The following is a 20,442-nucleotide window of genomic DNA, read 5'->3' on the forward strand; positions in this document are numbered from 1 at the left end:
ATCTCCCAGGAAGAGGCCCATGAAAACCCCACAGACACTGCTGGAAATCCTTCATAGCTTGGCTCTGAGTAGAGTGGCTCTTCCAATTAACAAGCTTATCCTTGAACCTGCCAAGATACTTTGGCCCTCACCTGCCATGGTCCCACCAGTATCCAAGCAGGATAAATAAGAGATTTCATACCAGCAAAAGGGTTGGAGTACCTATTCTCTTACCCACCTCCCAATTCATTGGTAGTGTCTGCAGTCACCGAGAATAGCAGACACACAGGCCAGGTTTACACCACTTGAGAAGGAAGCAAAGAGGCTCAACCTCTTTGGAAGAAAGATGCACTCTTCAACCTCCCTGCAGTTTCAAATCTCAAACTGCCAAATGTTGATGGTCAATTATGATTTTACCATCTATGGTAAGCTAGCTGGCTTTGCCAATAGAATGCCCTAGGAAGTTAGAGATCGGCTCCAGGCCTTGACTGATAAGGGAAAGGTAGTGATGAGATCAGCCCTCCAGATGAACTTAGAATGGCGGTGAGGTCCATCTCAACGGCCGTCATAATAAAATGCTCGTTGTGGCTTCCCTTCTTGGGAATCCCAAAGGAAGTACAAACAGTGGTGGAAGGCCTCCCATTTGAATCTGACAAGCTGTTCAGCGCAAAGACAGATGAGTCTCTTCACTCATTGAAAGTCTCCTGAGCCACACTTAATTCACTGAGTATTTGTACACCTGTAATTAAAAGAGAACCCCGTACCATAATTTATACAACCAACCCTACCTGTCTTTCATCACCAGCAGCAGTATGGATTGCCATGCAAGCATCAGAGGACACATAGGAATGGTGCCCAGGGAAAACTACTCTTTACTTCCCAACCACTATCACCTCTGAAACCAGAATTTTGACAGGCCATTTGAGAGCTGCACATCAATGGTCTCACTGGATGTAGTCAACCTCTGGTCGTTCCCCTCCGTTTGGAGGCAGACTTCCCATTACCTATCTTCCTGGACTCAAATCATGGTGGACAGATGGGTATTAGGGATTGTCTTCTTGGGCTACGTATCTCCCCAGTCACCTCCCTGCCCTTTTTCGGAGATCTCTCTCATGAGAGGGTTTTTCTGTAGGATGTGAACACTCCTCGAACTGGGGGTGGTAAAACTAGTACCTCCAGCAGTAAGGGGAAAGGAGTTCTACTCAAAGTACTTTCTCGTCCCTGAGAAGACAGGAGGATGAAGATCCATTCTGGACCTCAGGGAATAAGTTTATCTGCCGCCTAAAGTTCAGAATGGTGACTCATCAATTGTCCCATCTCTAGATCAGGCAATTGGTTCACAGCCCTCGATTTCAAGGATGCCTGCTTTCATGTGGATGTTCATCCAGCACGAATGAGATTCCTGAGGTTTGTAGCCAGTCAACAGCATTATATTTGCAGGGTTCTCTCATTTGGACTCTCAACGTTGCTGAGTGTTTGCCAAGGTACTTTGCTGTGTTGTCTTCATACTGGTCTCACATGCTTGTTTCTGTCACCAACAGAAGTTGGTCCAATAAAAGATATTACGCCACCTTGTGTCTCTAATACCAAGGTACTGTCAGTGGTGCCAGCTCACCCCTGCTGGCAAGGGCCAATGGTATACCATTACTTAGACCTCTGGCTCCTAAAGGGCTGATCTTACCAGGAAACATGAGAAGCAACCTCCATACTTCTGGATCTCTTTGAGAGTTTGGGTCTCTGGTGAACCTGGAAAAATCTTCCTTGGAACCCACACAGCTGATAGAATTTATCAGGATGAAGCTGGACACTGTAGCCTCCAGGGCATGTTACCGGGCAACCGCTTTCTCTTCATTGAACTCATACACCAAATACAGATGAGCCCCAGAATGGCCATACAATCCTGCTGACTCTGTTGGGTCATATGGCTGCAAGTACCTACGTGACACATTAGCAAGAATTAATCTCAGATATCTATGAGCCTGGTTGTGGACTATATGCACTCCAGGCAAGCACAGTCTTGACTTACTCATCATGGTTCCCCAAGAGGTCTTAGCCTCACTTACTTGGTTTGTGTGGGTACCTTCAACTCCCACTTCCAACAAAGACTATGACCATGGGTGCATCCTTCTTAGGTTGGGGAGCAAATGTGGAAGGGCAGGTTTCTCAAGGGACATGATCTCTGCAGGAGTCTATGCTTAATATCAGCATTTTGGAACTAAGAGCAGTCAGACCGCCCTGTGAGTAGTTCCTCCTGCCCAACAGCAGCCAGTCAGTCCAAGTATTATTAAACAACATTATAGCAGTCTGCTGTGTCAACAGCTGTGTGAGGAGGCCATTGACCTTTGGAATTGGTACATTCCCATGTAGATTACCCTGATCGCCACTGACCTGCCAGGAATCCAATCACCCTGGCAGACTCTCTAAGCAGACATTTCTCCACAGAAAACTAGTGGAAAGCTGCATGACATGACTCTTCAGATGGTGTTTTAGGTGTGGCGACTTAGATCCAGGATCTCTTTGCATCCCATGCGAACAGCAAGTGCAAAGAGTTCTGTTCTGGGGGGACGGGGCGGGGGTTGCACCGTAGGCTCTCGGCGTGACACTTTCCTCAGACAATGATCAGGACCTGTGAGGTATGTCTTCCCTGACTCCCTCATTACCACGGGTTTTGAGGAAAATCAGACAGGACAAGATGTGAGAGATTTGCATAACACAGGAGTGGGCCCGTCAGTTCTGGTACTCTATGCTTTTGCAGCTGTCAGCCTGGCCTCCTTCCCATCTCCCTTAACTCAGGATGAGGGAGGGACTTATCGCTTGCAACCCCCTCACACTTTTCATGAGGGCATGGTATTTGGATGGATGTCAGCATTAGAAAAGGCCTATTCAGCTGATGTCCAGGGCATCCTGAGCAGTGGCAGAAAGGACTCTGCCAGGAAATGTTACAAAGCAAAATGGGGGAAAAAATGTTTTGGTGTGATCAATCAGGAATTTCCCCTTTACAAAAACACATTCTGGATGCATTGTACTACTTCATAGCCTTAAAATCCCTGGGGTATTTATTAGCTCCTTCAGAATACACCTTGCAGCCCTCATGAAGTTCCATCTGCCAGTAGAGAGCTATTCTGTTTTTTCTCATCCAGTCATTTCCTGCTCCTTGAAAGGTATGATTTAGAACGCTGGATGAACAAAGTGATAAGTGGCCTTGACAAGAGATGGTTTTTACTCTGTGGCCCTACTAGCTTAGCCAGAAAGTAAAACTGACCAGTTATCAATTTCACAGTGCTCCAAAGATGCATTGAGCTGGACAGGAAGTGAAAGTGACAAACTTACTTGTCAGTTCCCCTGTGCTGCTTTGATGGCACATAGAATCAAGTAGCAGACATCAGAAAGCAGAGGGGGGGATTTGTGGCAGAGCCTAGGGTTGATAAGAATGAGGCAGATGGAAAGGGCTGAGTGAAGGGAATATAGATTGTGGTGTCTTTGGCATAGAAGTGACCCCCACATTTGATTCCTAGTTTCCAAGGCCAGATGGGACCATTGTGATCATCTAGTCTGATCTCATGTATAACACAGGTCATAGAACTTCTCCAAAATAATTCCTAGAGCAAATCTTCTAGAAAAAAAATCCCGTCTTCATTTTAAAAATTGCCAAACATGGAAAATATACCACAACCCTTGGTACATTGTTCTAATAGTTAATTACCCTCACTGTTAAAAATGTATGCCTTATTGCCAGTCTGAATTTGCCTAGTTTCAAAGTGAATTTAGAAGGGAATTGCCAAGGGATGAGATAGAGAAGGGATTTAAGGACACTCCTTAGAGCGGTCTAGTGGCAGAGAAGCCTCTATTGATGGCATTGACAGTAAAGATAGGAGTTAAACCAAAAGAGCAAGGACATGCCCAAGATGCCAATACCCTGTGCCAGGGCACTGAGAAGGAGGCAACTGGGTGACAGGGTGAAATGCAGCACTGAGCTGAAGAAGGATGAGGAGAGAGAAGGAGCCAGGGCCACACACAAAGTGAGAGTGGGAATCAAGGCCAGAAGAGAGGAAAGTTCTTCACCACCAAGAACAACACAAACCCACTATCTTTAGCCATCATCTCAGTGCTTAAAGAGTGGGAGCCACAGGGCAAACAAGGTTGTTCTGAGAGATAGTTTTTCTGTATCCACTCAAGCTTCAGGGTGGGGGACCCAAATTTCTGAACCTCTGTGTGGCAGCACAAGGCTGGGTTTCTGGACTGGCCACATTTTATCATTTACTGAAGTGATTGGAGCACTTTTCTTTGGCCAGTGATCAGCTGTCAGACAGTTGACAAATCTCCCACACCAGGGAGCTGTCTGTGTGCAGTGTAGATGGCTTTGCCTCAAGTCCCTTTGACTGCTAGTGCCAGATGGATTTTTTTACACACACACACACACCAGTTCCATTGCAGAGCCAGCCGTTGATAGTGGAGGTGCAGAATGAGGGCAGTCAGCTTCAGCAGTGTTACTGAACATGCTCAATCTGTGTGAGCATGCTCAGTACAAGCCAAGCAGCAAATCTGGGGGGGAGGGGAGGGTTGTCACGTGAACCCACATGCCACCCCATGTGTCACCTCTGCATCTGTTTTCATGCTAACCCACCTGCTGAGTACACAAACTCGGGACACAGTGCAGGCTGACACTGGCAGGTCCTGTGTACGCTGCTCAACCTCCAGTATTGTTTAAAACAATCTTAGAGCCGTTTGCAGTGGGCCTGCCTTCTCACTGGTGTATGGTATATTCAGGTGTTCTCCATAGTTCAGGGGTTCTCGAACTAGGGGTTGTGACCCCGGAAGGGGTCACAAGGTTATTACTTGGGGGTCGCGAGTACATGCACAAAACAGAGAGCAGCAACCGCTATAAAATATATAATTTCAATCTAGTGTTTTAGAAAATTGTACACACCTTTCCATCGCAATGTAATGTATTTACGTCAAAAAGTATTGTAAATGTATAATGCAGCGATCCTTGTTCCTAAACAAAATATATAATTGTATTATCACCACTTTAAAGGAATTGGACTCTGGGGATTGTAGATAACAAACGCAGGTTTGTTTTCTTGAGACTAAAAGTGGGACTGAGACGCCATTAGAGGGCTTGATTGTTCAGCAGCTGAAGAGCTGCATTAAACCACAGATCAATCAGAATACTGAGATCGGCAAAAAAAAAGTAATTTATAATTTAACTCTCAGTCATACAGGCAGGGATGGCTTGGGGGGGACGGGGGACAGAATTGTGGGGGGCTATAGCCCCTCAAAAAAAATTGCCTTAGCTCCCCCATAGCTGCCCTTCCCAGTGCAAAGGTCAAATGTTATGCAGAAGTAAGGGTGGCACGGTATAGCATTGCCACTCTTACTTCGACTGTTCTGCGCTGCTGCTGGCAGCGGCACTGCCTTCAGAAATGGGTGCCCAGCGAGCAGCTGCCACTCTCTGGCCGCCCAGCTCTGAAGGCAGCGCCACTGCCAGCAGCAGCGCAGAAGTAATGGTGGCCGTGGGGGTGCCAAGTCTGCCGTGAAAAATGATATTGGCAAAGTTTCTTTGCACTCTTCCCCCATTATTAAACAGGACTAAACAGTATTAAACTATTTTGAAAAAATAACTTTTCTGCTTATAACAATAATTTGATAAAAATGTGTTTTAGTCTTAATTTAAAACCAGTGAGAAAAGGTAAATGAATTTTAAACAATAGGGTTATAAATTTAGCATTTAAAATAGTATTAAATATAAAAAATGTGTTTTTAACTAATAAGAGGGGGGGTCTCACTCAGGCTTGCTATCTGAAAGGGGTCGCCAATACAAAAAGTTTGAGAACCACTGCTACAGTGTCTCTCTCACACTCAGATTCACCCACCCCCTCATCTCTTGCCCTAGTTCTAGCAAGGAGTCACATCACTGCACTTCCAATCCAGAAAGGAAACACTCCAAGAAATGTTTTTTACTGCAGCAGCCTCAAAGAGGAAGCACTTGTGCCAGTCCTGCTAAATTCCATTGAAACTGACACTTTCAAATGGAAAATATCAATTTTGACACTTCTTAAAAATTATTTTTCCAAAGCAACATTTCAAAATGAAATGAAACATTTTGAATTAAAATGTTTCTTTAAGTGGAAATGTTAATTTGAAATGAAATTTTTCAGTTTGAAACTAAATGTTTTGGTTCGAAATGACATTTTGTTTTGATTGAAAATGTTGTTCTTTCATTTTGATGTTTCCAAATTGAAATATTTTTATAACTCTTCATTCTGTGAAAATATTTGATAGTCTGACTTTTTTGTCCTGATTCAGGATGAAAATAAATATGAAAATCAGCAGCATGTCCCACAAGATGGGAATTCTGTTTTCCAACCAGCTGTAATCAGTTTGTAGCCCCTGTTCTGGCTCTTCCAAATACATTCCCTCCCACCCTCCAGTCCTCCTCATCTGCCTCTCTGAATCTTCAGCCACAGTGTAAGAAAGGGAACCAGGGAAGCTGGTGAAGATAATGAATTGTAGCCCGCAGTGGGGGTCAGGATCAGTCTGGGGCCTTGCAGGGCCCTATGCAAAGAAAGACCAGCAGGACCCGGCAATCTGGTTATGCAGTGCGCGTACAGCTAATACAGTGAGAGGGAGGGCAGCTTCCTCCCACTTTCTGCTCTCTGGGTTGTAATCCCAGAGTTAAGGGGTTTTTACTGGCCCTGCGAGGAAATTGAATGGCTGAGTGAGTGGATCTCTGAAAACCATGACTTGCTGAACATTGCACACTGCATCATGGCCTCAGACCCGGCCTGTGGGGTTGGATGTTACTGGAGTTAACCAGATGCTTTGGTTTGTCTTTGGGGGTCGTGTAGCCAAATCACTGTTGTTGCTGTGGTGCAGTAGATGGTGTATCCCTTCCCCCACCATAGGGTTTGTTTTTCAAAAAGTTTATTTTCCCCCTTTTTTTTTATTTATTCCAGAAACGGGTTCTCTTTCTCACTAATGATTATTTCTTCACTGACATCAGTAGCACGCCTTTCAGGTGAGCTAGTGTGTGTCAACTCAGGGATGTACCTCTCGGGGTGGGGGCGTGGCTATTTGGTCCCTCCTTCTCATCATATTGGCTATGACAGAGGGGTTCCTTGCTCCCTTTTATTGGAGTTCAGATACTCTTACTGCTCGCTTGGGGATGTTCTTTTGTTAATAAGAGAGGAGAGAGCTGATGGCATTGGGTATCATAACTCACTTCTCAGGGAGGGCAGTGTCAGATGTAAACATCTGGGGATTGCACATGACCTTGTTGACAAACCCTCTGTTTTCCCCCTGCCTGCAGCCTGGGTGTCGTCCTCTCCCGTGGGCATGGGGAATACATCCTGCTGGGGAACACTTCAGTGGAAGAAGGTAGGTTAACCTGAAACAGCCACATCTCTGTAGAGGGCAAGGATGCTGAACTTCATTGGCATCCCAGGGATGAGCTTGTGCCTCCCTCTCTTCTCTGTCCCCAATCTCACCCTCTCAGCCTTTCTGTGCGTTTGGTTCATTGACTGATCAATACACTTATTAGTTGCTTTCTTGTTTCAGGCTTGCACGACCTGCTGCAGCCAGACTTGACCTTAGCTAATGAATGGTAAGTAGATGGTATCCTATTGATGATGGAGCTTTGTGTTAAGATCACTGGCAGAGTTCGCTCTGCTCTCCCACCCTCCCTGGCTTTGAGGAAAAGCAATGTTGTTCTGAAGTAACTGATGGTGCCAGAGTTTGGTGCAAGCTCCTGAGACTTCCATCACTTTCTTTGGCAGATTATTCTACAGTCTGACCCATCTCACTGTCCAGAAAGATATCCTGATATACTCCCTAAATTCTCCTTTGCACAATCTCATCCTATTCCCGCCTAGAACTGTGCAAGAAACCATAAATCACACAAAACTTAGTGAGGTGGGATTTTGTTGCAAGGTCAGATTACTCTCAGTGAGAAATCAGCTTGGTTCACATGCCTTTTAAATGAGCCTGGATGTGGTTTTAGTGAACCTGGAGTTGCCTTTATTAATGCAAAATCATATCATGCAAAATTTGTGCTTTTGCTTGGTTTGGCCATGAAACAAAACGAAGCTTGGCATTTTCAACTTTTGCTTTGAGATTTGGGATTTGTGTGTACCTGAAACTCAGCATTAAACTTGGGCATGTGAACTTCAAATGGATCAAAACTAAAGCAATTATTTACAAGAAGCACTGCAAAAAACCTAATTTATTATACCCTAGTTAAAACCCCTCAAACCGCCTTGAACAGCATCTCTTCCTCCTTCAGTTTCATGCACAGTTAACATATATACTTAAGTCATCTGTTCACCAGCTTTATATAGTCACTTCTTTTAGTCTTGCCTCATAAACCATTCCTTCAAGTTCCTTAATAATTTGTGTTTTTTCTTTATACCCCTCCAATCTGACATACAAGTGGCCAGAACTGAAAGCAATATTAGATGGCTGGTCTCTTGTGGAATACAGAGAACTGATCACCTCCCACCTCTGCATCCTGATGCCTCTGCATATGCAGCCCATTGGTTTATCTTGCCACCATGTCACATTGCAAGCTTGTTCACTGTCTAGTTATCTGTCTCCTTTGGCATTGCTGCTTTCCAGGTTTCTCCATCATACTGAATATTGTTATAAGCAGGCTAGTGTATATGTTACCATTGCCCTTTGCTGGGTGAAATTAGAACTGCTCTGCTGTGTGTCAGAGGAACTATACTGCTAACGAAGATGCTTCTTTAGTGCAAGTGGTATCATCCTGTTCTGTTTTTAACAGGAGGAGCTGAGTTTGATCCATGCTGTTGTTGTTAAGTTCTGAGCACCCATGGAGTGCAGCATAGTGACAACTGAAATTCCTAGGTGGCCAAGGATTTGTTACAATATTTTTTTCCAGATCACTATTTTCCTTGTGTGTTTGCTTGAAAGTGATTTTCTGTGTTTCTTTCCTTGCCGCCAGGATTTACTGCATCACCGATATTGATCCAGATCACCGGAAGCTCAGCCAGCTGGAGGCCATGATCCGCTTCCTCACAGGAGAGGAATCCGATCTGGAATGTGAGAGCTGGAAATGAAAGTGACCTACTGGAGCTCTCCTGTGCCTCTCCACGGTGGAGAAGGGCTGCAGGAAGCTGAGTGGTGGTAGACTGAGCTCATGCGCTCTATGCTCATATCTGCAGAGCTGAGTTCAAACACTTGCTCACTTCACAAGTGGCAATAAATTGAGTGGCCCCATCCTAATCCCCAGCAAATGATTGTTTCCATTTCAAAACTACCACAAAATTAAACCTGATTGAACGTCTCTGTTAAGGAGAGATCCAGGCCTGTATTAGCTGGGGGTGCTGTAGGCCATATTTGACAGAGCTGTGTGGAGAGCCAGGAAAGAAAGAGTGCCTGTGTGTAGTTCAGAGCTGTGTAGTCCTAAAACAATAGTAATAACATTATTTGTATTGTGGTAGATCCCAAAGGCCCTTTTCAGAGCTGGGGTACCATTGTGTTTGGCCTTCCCTCAAACACAAGATAAAAGGCAAGCTCTGCCTTACTTCAAATTCAGTCATTAGCTCTTTAGGGTAGACGAAGTGGTTGTGATGAACCAAGGAGAGAAATGAACAAGGGAGGACAAATGTCATGAAAAGATCACGTGGATTCATAGGTTAGATATTGCACTACTTGATGTGCCCTGACAGTTTCAAATCATCTGAAAGTATGTTTGGGTTTTCTTTGGGTTTTGAATTAAATGAAATCAAGTATCCCCAACTGCTGGTCTACCTGCACATCGTTAGCTGGTTGATGTGTTGTAAATATCAGCACAGAAGTGCATCTCGAGGAGGGATGTGAGGGAGGAAAGAGTAGTGGCCTTATTGATCAAGTCAGAGGGTGCTCTATGAATAAGAGGTAGCATAGAAGAAAGCACAAAGATCTTTGTGGGACATGCAGATAAATGGCTGTTCAAAACTGGTATAATTGGTGGCATGAAGAATGCAGGAATGATGCTATAAGAGTGAAGAGCAAATAAGCAGGGAAGGGCAGTGTAGTGAAGGGCATTAAGGGTGAAGACAAGAAGTTTGAACTTGTTGAGGTAGGAAAGGGGAGCCAGTGGAGGGATTCAGAGGAAGAAGGGAGGGTGTAACACAGAATTATGGGAAAGGTCAATGATAGACTGTCTGAGTGGCTTTGTTTTGAATGGACTGGACTGGAAGGAAGTGTGATGTGTCAGAGAGGAGAATGAGGTAGATGATAAGGACCTGGGTGAAAGTTTTAGCTGTGTGGACAGAAAGAAAAGTTCAGATTTTGGATTTGCAATGGAGGATGAAGCAGCTGGATTTGGACATGACCTGAATGTGTTATGTAAAGGAGAGGGAGGAGTCAAAGATGACCCCAGCTTACAGGTCTCTGTGACAGGGAGAAGAGGGTCTTGTCAATAATAGCAGAAAATGGGGGGAGTGGGGAGAGTTTTAAGGAAAGATAAGGGGTTCAGTTTTGGCTATGTTAGGTTTAAGCTAATGGTGAGGCATCCAGGAGGAGATGTCAGGCAGACTGAAAAAAGGGACAGAGTAGATGGACAGAAGTCAGGGCTGAGGAAGAATATTTACAAGTCAATGGCATGAAGATGGTGAGGAAGCTATCTAAGGTAGATGAGATCTCCCAAAGTAAAGCTTTAGAGTGAGAAGAAAAAGGGGCTAAGAATGGAGCCCTGTGGGATCTTCTGGGAGAATGGAGGAGGACCACCCACTTAAAACAGGGCACAGAGGCTTTGTCTAGACTAGGATTTAATGGTGTGTTGTTAGATGGTGTTAGGTAACACGCTCCAAAAGTCTAGTGTGGATAAACCAGTGTACACTTTAATATGTGCCAAGCAGGTCAAGTTAAAGCTTAGGCTCAGCTGCCTTGTCCACACCAGATTTTACAACTGTTTAGCAAGTATTAGCAAACTCCTTCCAACAACACATCTTTACATCCACATTTAGAAAAAGCCTAGAGGAACAGCCAAAGAGTAGGAAAACTAGGAGAGGACAGCATCCCTGAAGCCTGGTGAGGACAAGATTTCAAATTTCAAGAAGGAGGTGTGATCCACTGTCAAAAGCAGAGAGGTCAGGGTGGACAGGAATGGCGTGGAGGTCCTGAGATTTGGCCACAGAGAGATCATTCGAGACTTTCGTGAAGGCAGCTTGAGTGGAGTGGAGTGGAGTGGGCAGAAGCTTAATTAGAGGGGACCCAGAACTGAGGGAGAGGGAGTCAAGGCCACAGTTGTTGACTGCCTGTTCAGTGAGTTCAGGGGTGAAGACCAAAAGGGCGGGGGAATAAATAATTCTTTTGACGCTGTTTTGTTTGCTCAGCCTTTCAACCCCTCAAGCTGTTGGGCTGACAGAGGGTGACCTCTGACCCTTTAAAACTGTGTATAGAGTGACCAGTGTGCTGAACTGCCATGTGAAAGTGACCACCGGAACCCCAGAGTCTGGGTCATTGCCACTCATGTACAGCATGGCGGTGAGCTGCCCTGACTGTAATGCTGTGTGCATGACTGCTGCTAGACAGTCTGTGGGAGTGCTTGGTCACACCCTGGTGAGAGTTGCCATGCTGTCCTCTCAGCCAGAGGTGAGACACCCCTGGGATGGTCAGCAGATGCAAGTAGGGTCTTCTTTTTATTCCCTGTTGTTCAACCCACTGGACCACAAGGTAGGTCAGTAACATTGCTGCTCTAAAGGATATCTAGGAGGCAGAGGGATGTTGCCATTCTCACGCCTCATCATGTTTGGGTTTTTTGCTCAGGTGATGAGGACTTGGTCCAGGAGGTGCTGTTTGATGCTGTGGTAACTGCGCCAATGGAGGCCTACTGGACAGCCTTGGCCCTCAACATGTCTGAGTAAGTATATGTGAAAACACAGCTGAAATTAATTCAGATCCCATGGACTTCTTGGGAGTTTGGACAGGGTCTCCTGATTCCCTGGTGGAAGCTCTGTGGCCAAGTTGAAGGAGCAGCTTGATTCCCTTTGTCCCATAGAGCCCATAATAGATCCTTACATAGCACTAAGCTGATCACAGAAACAGAAGCAGGACATGGATCTCCCTCTCAGGAATGGACTCCAAGGAGGAAGAATCTCACATTTGAGGTATTGGTAATAGATACAGAAACTTACACTTCAAAGTTATGAGTTCAAATCTCACCCAAGGACAGTAGTGACTAAGCTTTGTTACCATGTGACAACTGTTCCTTGAACTACATAAAGTGAATTGGGCTGAGTCCAGCTTCTACTGTATCACAAAAAATATCATCCCAGCTGGCACTAGTCGGCTCTTACTGACACTAAAGCCAAGGATTGAATGGGCCATGGAAATTGACCTACCTGTCACACTTATGGATGGTGCCTTCAGATCAGGATTGAGGTACACAGATGGAAGCTTGGACTGCTGCTGCCAGGACTGAGAAGGGATATAAATCTAGAGGGTCTTGCCTCCACTTGGGATTTTTTTGGAGGCAAAATTTTACCACGGCTGCTACCACCTGGGCATCTAGGGCCACTAGCACTTTAACACTGTGTTGTTCAGATCTACTTGCAGCATGTGTTATAAAAATGGGCAGCCATGGTTGTCTTATCTGCACTTGGACTCCCATTGGTAGAGTTGAACGAGTGGTAGCAATGGCAGAAATTTTTGCCAGCAAGACCTAGTGTAGACACAGTCTATCATCCAGCACATTCCTCTCACTTAAAAAGACACTGCCCCGTCCGTAGCAGCTGGCCCTCTACACTGTGAGCCTCTTCACAACAATGTCAGGTCTATGCTACCCACAACTCCAGCAGGGTCGCCCTGAGCCACTCAGTTACGTCATCCCTCACCATCCCTTAATCTCCCTGTCCCAGACAGAGTTTGGGTTCAGCCCAGGGGGCACACCCATTCTCTCTGAGTAACCCATCTCTCTCCCCATATGTAAACAGCCTGCAGCTGGGCGGTCAGGAGTAGAGGACTTCAAGTTCTCTCTGTAAAGGGACAAAATGAACAAATCACACAAGTGTGACTGTGAGAATGAATAGCAAAATCATAATAATCCTAATTCCCGCTCGGATTTTCAAATGTATCAGTTCTGGTGTTACCCCACTGAAGGCAGTGGCATTATATCACAGGTGAATTTGGTCCTAAATGCTTAAGAAACCTCCCGCTCCAATGTGTTGCCCTCTGAATCTCCACTCTGAAGGTCCTTACTACATGGCAGGCTTAGTTCTAGCTCTGAGAACTAATTCTGCCCCTGTGGGTCTCTCTCTCTGTCCCACAGTGAGGCTGAGCAGGGGGTCGAGATGGCATTTCTGGGCACTCGAGCCGGCCTCATGAGGAGCCTCCTGTATGTGGGATCTGAGAAACTCTCGAACAGGCAAGTCCTAAAATGAAACTTCACTGAGGAGTTTCTTCTAGTCTCTGTGAAGGAGCAGCATGAAATTGCCACTGTGCCTTCAACAGTATCCAGGGTTACGGAGAACAGAATGGGAAGCAACCAGGGGTTAGTGGAGTGGATCTGTCTGATGTGTCATAAAGGATAGGGCGGGGCACTGTTCTGTGCTTGTTCTGTTTGTTATATGGCAAAAACCTGTCCCAGAATGCACTGGTTTCAATGTAAAATGTAGGCTAATTTTTCTGAGAGACATAATCTTTTCTTTGCTTGTTCCGAAGTCCTGGTCAGGAAATAAAAGGGGTGTCGCCAAGACATTACAGCCAGAAGATCTCCAGTGACACTTTTTATGAGAGTATGTGGGGGGGTATCTTTTGCTTTCGCTTTTGGGCCACGTTCCAACTTGGCTAGTAATACTCTGCCTATCTCAATTCCCCTTGCAGTCTCAATTGCTGGATATTCTATCCTATACAGATTCTTATGCTGCCCTCATCATCATAGTATCTGAACACATTCCGGGGGTGCATTATGCAATGTGACTAACATCTGTCACATGTAGTCACAGTCTCTCTCTCATCCTCTCCCTAGAGGGAGAATCGTGTGTGCAGTGGAGTGTTTTGGCTTGGTAGGATTTTGGTTAGAGTTATTTTAGAGTTATTCAGCTGCTTTGAGTTCCTGTTAGAAAGTAGGCTGAAGAAGTGTGCCCTGCATTTGGAGCAGAAGGTGGTGAAGTTTGTGATGGTCCTTCATTCCTGTGGGAGTTTCTTCCACAGTCTGGGACCAGCCCCTGAGAAGGTTCCATTTCCTGCACAAATGAGCTTCACCCTTATGGCAGAAAGTTCCATTGTACCTGAGGAGCAGACTTGTCAGATATACTGGGCCCAGGCCATTGACTGCTTTGTAGATAGGAAGCAAGACCTTGAACTTGACTCAATATGCTGTGGGAAGGCAGTGTTGATTCCCTGTCCTATACTGCTGGCACATATCATTTTTCTGTGCTTTTAAAGGGTTGCAGGTGCATCACTCCAGTGGTGGCTGCATTTCAGTGGCGGATTCCTGTGTATTGTATGTAAAGCTCTTCCAAATCCTCTGGAAAGGAAAGAACCATATAAATGACCAGTCATTGCTATGTCAAAATATACAGCAAAAGTAAAGTTCTGAAATAAAGAAATCGGGGAGGGGGAGGAAGAAGTGGAGATCTTGCAGGGAAGTCTGTTACCTGGTTATTCCTGGTGCTCCCCGCAGATATGGTTTATGTTATGGCAAGTGCAGAATAGATCAATTTTTTGGTCTGAGAAGCTCCAATGAGTCTCTGGAACTTGGCTGCCCTATAAGGGGGGCATCATTTATCCCTTATGACCTCCCTTGCCCTTCTTGACCTGGTCATTAGCTCTGTCTATAACTTGTTTTCTTGATCAGGCAAGACTCAGACCCCTCCCCCGTCTCTTTTTCACTGAGCACCATAGCCAGTTCCTGGTCCTTGACTGAGTCAGAAAACTAGGAGCCTTCATTCCCCCACTACACAAATAAAAGGGCTTCCTTGTGATCTCTTTCACAGCCTCACTCTTGCGCTTGGGAGCTGAATGCATGAACGGGATTAGATATTTTAAAAGGAATTCAGACAGAGGGTAAAATGTTCTAAAGCACCCAAGTCCCATTTTCCAAAGTGATTCAGGCACCTAAGAGCCCAAATCACTTACACACTTTCGAAAATTTTATCCAACATTTTTTTGGTTGGGTAATTAGTCCCACTGGCATAGTAAGTGCAGGCCTCTCATCTGCACAAGGATCCCTGTGATGTCTCCTAAGACATTACCTGGACTAACAGAGTTCCTTTCACCTACACATGGCACCTGTTGATACTTTAATACTACAGCTGTGACCTGTGGTAACGAGATCTCTTCCCCCTGCGTATGGTAACACCTGTTAATACACCCATATTGCAGATGTTAGCTGGAGTAACACAATCCCTACAGTGCTACAGATAGATATATGCTGTTGCAGCTCTGGGCAGGGATATAGGATTGTTCAGAGCTGCAGGGTACCACACAGCACAGATTCTTACTTTGCACTTCCTTGCATCTCCCTTTTTCAGTTTTGTGGCTCATTCTTACCCACAATAGAGATGACTTATGCATGTTAGTGCGGGCTCTAGTGGGATGGACTAAGTGAAGTATGTGCTGCCTGCTCACCAAATGGCAGGTAAAGAGTTTCAGCTTCAAGGATGTTACTTATTAGCTATACCCGTCCCACCTACCACTGGGTATGTGTGGTGGCTGAACAGCCTGTGCTGGCGGGTGATGTGGACAGAGATGTGGACAACAGCACCACCTGGTGACTCAATCTGGAAAAAGTCATAAGATCTATGTGACATGCTGAGCAGAATCCAAGAAGCGAAGAACCTGGGAAATAAGGCTCTTGGTTCATGCAGATAATTCTCTGTATGCTCAGATGTGTTCCTAAACCTAACCGCTGTCTTATCTGTCTACAGCAGTAGCATTTGTAAAGCAGCTGCCACCATAGTATTTAGGTGCCTTGTGCCTTACTTAAAAGTAATTTTATCTTGCTTGTCTGCAAATGGACCGCTGTATTCTCCTTTTACTGGAGGTGAGAGAATATGGAATATGTAAGGACCAGGTTATATACAGGGGCTGCTACTCTGTATGTGACAGTATATACAACCATCTCTACTGAGGGGGTTAGGTCTTTGCAAAGAGGCGTGACTTGTTCTTAAAAAAGAGGTGTAGGCTCAGCATGATCTTCTGTAGCCAAGGGTCCTCTGCCTAATCGCACTGTCTTGGCAGACGTAGGATTGACACGAGGCTCTATTAGTTGTAGTGACTCTGTGGACTGGAGAATTCTTGGAGGGTTGCATAGAGCAGGGGTTCTCAACCGTTTTCTTCCTGAGGCCCCCCCCCCCACCATGCTATAAAAACTCCTTGGCCCACCTGTGCCACAACAACTGCTTTTCTGTATATAAAATCCTGGACCAGCATTAGGGGGCAGCAAGCAGGACAACTGCCCAGGACCCCATGCCCTAGGTGGCCGGGCTCGGGGCCCTGGGCTTCAGCGCTGCATGGTGGGGCTTCAGCTTTCACCCTGGGCCTCTGCGAGTCTAATACTGGCCCTGCTTGGTGGACCCCCTGACAGGGGCAGTGGAGTCTTCCTAAAAGTGGGGGAACCATGAGGCCATGCCCTCTCCAAAGCCACACGCCTGCCCCTCCTCTTTCCCTGGGGCCCCCGCTTCCTGGCCAAGCCAGAAGCCAGGCCTCAAGGGCTGAAGAGCTGCAGCTGGGCCATGGTAAGAGTCACCCATACAGCTGTGGGGAGCCCTGGGTGGGGAATCCGGGGGGCGGGGACATGGGCCAGGAGCTGCTCTCAGGCCCCACACCCTGGGCAGGTGGAGGATCCGCAGCTCCCCACGGTTGCCCGTGCTCCCTGGGCTGCTCTTACCCGGGCCGAGAGCGGGAACTTGGGGGGAAGAGGACGGTGCCAGGTATGTGACGAAAAGTGAATGGCCAGGCCCATCAACTTTCAAAAGTGGGAGGGCCATGACCCCTTGGTCCCCCTGTTCCGGTGCCCCTGCCCCCGGCCCTGGACCCCTGGTTGAGAACTGCTGGCGTAGAGAGACTGTCCTGGTGGTTGTCAGGCCCAGCCCAATGAGAGCTTTGTAGATCAGTACTACAGCTCAGAGTTAAAGTAACTCTGGGGTGTGATGGATAGTCCATGTAGGGCACTGCACACAACTCTCTTGCCAAGGTGTGTGTCTCAGAGATGAGCTGCAGTGTGCTGGATCAGCTTTCTAGGTATAGGCCATTGCCATAATCTGGCCTAGAAGGCAAAGGCCATTCTGTAATAGTGAGGAAGGAGGCACCGATTTCTTGCCAGTCAGGTGGGAAAATATATTTCTGATAACCTTCCATGCAGCTCCAATGGCTCATGTGCAGGTCACACACTCAACATCCCCAGCACCACCAGTGAAGTATCTTGGACATCTTGACTTTATGACTTGTCCCAACCAACTCATTCTTTAAAAATGCTAGAGCCCTTCCTGTGAAAGAAGGGGTGGGAACCATAATTTTCCAATCACTGTGCTTGCATGAGTCTTTCTGTCTCTCTCAGTTCTTCCCTGCAGTTTGTTGCACACAGTTAACTTTCTTCCCATTTCACATACCTGGTGTACCTGTGTGCTGCGAAAGAGCAGCCAGCTTCCACCCCAGCAATGACTGCATTTCAGCAGTGGATGAACTGACGGAAGCCTGTGTACTGCATATAGTTTGTAAACTGCTCTGGGGTCCTTTGGGGTGAAAGGTGCTATCTGACTGTAAGTTTAGTATGTCACCAGCCTGTAACTATCCTGACGCTGCGTTGGTGTCCTGACAATGCTAAGTGCAGAACATGCCCCCAGGCAGGCACTGTGCTGAATGCAGCTGAGGAGGGAGAAGTAGGTTTCCCTGTCCCAGATGAAGGTGGCAATTTTCACTTTTTTTTTCTTCCTTACAGGAAGTTCCTGACCCTGGGGGACAAGGAGAGTATCTTCACCATGGATCACTTCCCCCTGTGGTATCGCCGAGCAGCAGAGCATCCTCCAGGGAACTTCATCTACAGCATCACCTCAGAAGAGGGTTCAGGTAACCCTCGCCTTAGCACTACAGCAAAGGAGGGAGGTGGAGAAAATAAATTTGTCACTCACAGTCCCCCGCTCCCTGTCCCCACCCCATTCACCTCATTATCCTCTTCCTGCAAGACTAAGCTCTTACACAAGGGGAGATGGTGAGAGCCATCCTCGGGCTGCTTATTAGAACAGAAAGAGGGAGACGCCTCATAGCAAGACATGGATAGGAGGGGTGAAGAATGGGTGAGGCTGCAGGGCCTGGAGTAGATGAAGGATGGACGGGGCTGCTGAAAGATGCATGAGTCTGCTGGGCAGGGGAAGACAAGGAATCAAGTGAGGGGAGATGGGAAGGGCTGTGAGGCAAAGTAGAGGAAGGACATGCAGGCTAGCTGGCTGGAATGATTTGAGTGGCAGTCAAGTAGGACATGAGCAGGGGGCCAGGTGGGAGGAGGCGAGATTTTTCCGGGAGTCACTTTTTCATGGTTTTCCATTAAATTTTTCCCAAGTGGGAAAATGAGCTGTTCACAGGGGGAGGGGGAACTTCACTCCCCTCACCAACAGCATGCCAATGGTCCCCACCAAACACGCTGAGTCTCATGCTGGTTCTGTAGTGTAGGTAGGCATCCCCTCACGCCCTGGAGTCCCAGAATGACAGCTGACTAGCAGCTTTGTTGTGTCTGTGCTCAGGATGTGATTGTCCCTTATGTGATCTCCAGAGCCTGCAGGGACCTGTGCCAGGGTGGAGGAGGACAGGAGAGCATAAGAAGAAAAATCAGAACAAAATACTATGTGACGCTCATGCAATGGAGGCAGAAATCCCCTCTGTGCTCTTCCCCAGCCCCCTGCACTCAGGCACTGTCACGGAGCTCAGCGCTCTCGCTGTAAAAGCTTTTTGTAGCATTGTGGTGGGAGGGTAGGTGGGAGGGGAAGTGAGCAGCACGGAGAAGAAAACGAAGATGGGATCCAGAAGATGAACCAGGATATAAAGGGAGGGGGAGAGAAAACACACTAAACCTTCCATCCGTGCTCTCCTCTCCTCCCTCCCCCGCAAGTATACCTCACTTAAAGAGTAGCCACTCGAGTGAAGAGCAGAGGTGGCAGTTGTGGCAAGAGGCATCTTCTGCCAGACTATGTGCAACTTTCATTGCTCTTTGCAATAGAGCAGGGCTTAGAAAGTCAGACATTGGCACCCCGCATGGGTGTGACTTCCTGACATCCCTGTAGTAGCTTCCTATCAACACCCAGTGTGAGAACAGTGAGAACAGGTCACATATTAAGTCAGTAGCAGAATTGGAAATAGAACACAGATCTCATGAGTCCCAGTCTAGGGCCTTCACCACACGATCACGCTTCCTGTTTGTACATGAGTTACCCAGCAGGACCAGGAACTTCACATGACCTCCCTCTAGGGAGTTTGATCCTGCATTTGCCATCTACCCGAATTCCCCACAGGCGTCACAGGGAGTTTGGGGTTCACAAGGAGTGCAGGATCAGGCTCAAAGCATATGAACATCATCTGGCAGGAAAGTCCTTGTGTTTCACAAGTGCTTCTCTCAATGCGTGCAGTGCCCTTGTGCAAGTCAGTCTGACTTCAGTCAAAGAAATCCACACACAACCTCAGGCTAAAACACATAATGCAGCTGCAATGTCATGTTCAGGACGCATCAGACACCAACAAGAATGATGAAGGCAGAACTAAGACAATGACAAATGCTGGGACTGGGGGGAAGGACGAAGGACCTACTCCATCTGCTGGGGTAAAGCACTGAACTCTACAGTATGTCGCGAAGGAATGAGTGGCAGAATAAATATGCTCAGAAATACAGACCTTCAAAATGTCCCCGGTAACTGTGAAAAAGAAACCACAGCCCCTATTTTTTTTGTTTCAAGCAAATCCAATAAAATGAAAAAACCTACAAAGCTGGAATTTGTCCCTAGGACAGTTACAGACTAAAATGATTGAATTCAACTTAAGAAATGGCACACTGCCTCAGGTGCAGGTCAGACTACACGGGCAACCATGGTTTTTATATCCAGTGTGTGGCACAACCTACACAGGGCCAGATTGTGATGGCCTTTACTTGGAGTTAGGGGGCCAGAATCCTGTTGGAGTTGAGGTCATGGCCTCATCCCTCCTCCATCCTGGCCTGCAGAGTGGGGCTGGTGCACCAGCAGAAGCAACCTGCTCTGTTTTAGTGCGCTGTCTTCCATGCACATGTGCAGCCCCAGAAGAGGCTATGCCTACCTGACGTACAACTTCCCCAGTGCCCTTCTGGGACAGGGTACAGGGGCCACAGGGCCCTTTACACAGAGCTGTTCTATAAATGGCACAATCTAGTCCACGGTTTGAATTGTGCCTGCTTTTATGCCTCAGAATAATAGCTGAACCATGTTTGTGTATTCACTCATAGAACACTGCCTAAACGTTGTGTGTGTACCAGTGCATTCTGGGAAAATCGGTGCAGTT

The 20,442-nt window shown here is 46.7% G+C and overlaps 1 protein-coding gene across 5 annotated transcripts in view; it reads left to right on the forward strand.

The window, feature by feature from the left end:
- CACNA2D4 (calcium voltage-gated channel auxiliary subunit alpha2delta 4) overlaps positions 1-20,442 on the forward strand; it is a 203,355-nt gene that overhangs the window by 91,421 nt on the left and 91,492 nt on the right. For all 5 annotated transcript variants that reach the window (XM_037877774.2, XM_043540197.1, XM_043540189.1 and 2 more), the window contains exons 19-25: positions 6,936-6,997; positions 7,289-7,356; positions 7,537-7,582; positions 8,939-9,036; positions 11,749-11,842; positions 13,250-13,345; positions 17,864-17,991. In XM_037877774.2, coding sequence (XP_037733702.1) covers positions 6,936-6,997; positions 7,289-7,356; positions 7,537-7,582; positions 8,939-9,036; positions 11,749-11,842; positions 13,250-13,345; positions 17,864-17,991 — 592 coding nt within the window. The remainder of the gene's footprint in view (positions 1-6,935; positions 6,998-7,288; positions 7,357-7,536; positions 7,583-8,938; positions 9,037-11,748; positions 11,843-13,249; positions 13,346-17,863; positions 17,992-20,442) is intronic.

This window comes from Chelonia mydas, chromosome 1 (assembly GCF_015237465.2).
Source record: "Chelonia mydas isolate rCheMyd1 chromosome 1, rCheMyd1.pri.v2, whole genome shotgun sequence".
Taxonomy (NCBI): domain Eukaryota; kingdom Metazoa; phylum Chordata; order Testudines; family Cheloniidae; genus Chelonia; species Chelonia mydas.